This window comes from Cryptomeria japonica, chromosome 5, assembly GCF_030272615.1.
Source record: "Cryptomeria japonica chromosome 5, Sugi_1.0, whole genome shotgun sequence".
In the NCBI taxonomy this organism is placed as follows: Eukaryota; Viridiplantae; Streptophyta; class Pinopsida; order Cupressales; family Cupressaceae; genus Cryptomeria; species Cryptomeria japonica.
In genome coordinates this window covers 391,969,960-391,971,277 of record NC_081409.1, presented here as the reverse complement: position 1 = coordinate 391,971,277, position 1,318 = coordinate 391,969,960, and the positions used below count along the sequence as shown (strand labels likewise).

Sequence of the window (1,318 nt, the reverse complement as noted above, 5' to 3'; positions counted from 1 at the left end):
CTTCTAAACCATGCTTTTGCCGAAGGTTAATCAACATAATTCCTAAGCCATTTAGTAGTGATGAACTTGAGGTAGTGATTTTTTTAGTGGCTAATATTCACCAATTGGCTATTTTTTAAAGTTTGGAATTCAAAATTTGGCTAATAGTTCAACTTTTAAGGTAACCTAAATCACCACATTTTTACAAAATTTTATTTCAGCCTTATTTAAATCACCAAACAATTTATTTTATTAAATTTTTGAACTCAAAGATTCACCACAATATTTGATACATGGTTGGATTAGATTCGCCAAAATTTAATTATTTATTGTAAAAGATAAAATTAATTCACCAATAATACATCATAATTATTAGTTACTTTAGGGTTGTGAGTCCATCTATGCTGACATGGCACCTTTGGAAGGAGAGAAACCACTGTATTTTTAACGACGAGGCTATGGAAGTTGATGTCCTCATTCCAAAGATCAAACATGCCATTGAAGAAGTGGTTAATGTTAAGACTCTTGGTAGAACTTATAAATTATATACAAAATGGGATATGGCTATGGAAAACATTTGGCTATTGTCAAAGAACAATGACTCTAAATTCTTTGACTCGAAATCCTATAGAAAAAATATTAAGTGGAATCTTCCTCCCTCTGGGTGTTTGAAAATGAATTTTGATGGGGCTTACAGAGGGAATTCAGGTGAGTCTGGTTATGGGGCAATTATCTGTGATGAGTTTGGCAATATGGTGGGGGCTAAATATGACCTGATGGGTGTATTGACCAACAACATTGCTGAAGTAACAGTACTCGAGGCAGGTCTTGAATGGTGTGTGGAGAAAGGAGTTCACAATGTTATGATTGAAGGTGATTCACAAGTTATCCTCAATGGCATATCCAATCAGCGATTCATAGACTAGAAGCTAGATTGTTGGATCCCTAGGATTCAATACCTTACAGGGCTCATCCCTAAATGTACTTTCACACACTCATACCAAGAAGGAAACTTAGCAGTGGATTGCTTGGCCAACATGGGAATATCTAGTTCATGTTCCAGATAGTTGTCTTTGGTGGATGAGATTTCAGATGCTCTACTGCAGATCTTGATCTAGGAGAAATCATCAATCCCTAGGTTAGGGATTGGGTAGATCCAATTTCCTTGTCTTTGCGTGATTAGGAGATAAGTTGAGTTCGAGGGTCTCATCATGTGGTGTGTGTGATGACATGCACATTATACGACACTCTCTTTTCTTTTCTTAGATAGCAGAGGAAGATTTGCTTGGATTTCGTTTAGGCAGAAACCTCAAAATTGTTTCCCGACCAGCTATTTTAG

The 1,318-nt window shown here is 36.3% G+C and overlaps 1 protein-coding gene across 1 annotated transcript; it reads left to right on the top strand.

Moving 5' to 3' along the window:
- Nucleotides 1-437: 437 nt before the first annotated feature.
- Nucleotides 438-905, top strand: LOC131066157 (uncharacterized). Its single transcript, XM_058000856.2, has one exon. The coding sequence runs from the start codon at nucleotides 438-440 to the stop codon at nucleotides 903-905; it is 468 nt and encodes a 155-aa protein (XP_057856839.2).
- The last annotated feature ends 413 nt before the right edge of the window (nucleotides 906-1,318 follow it).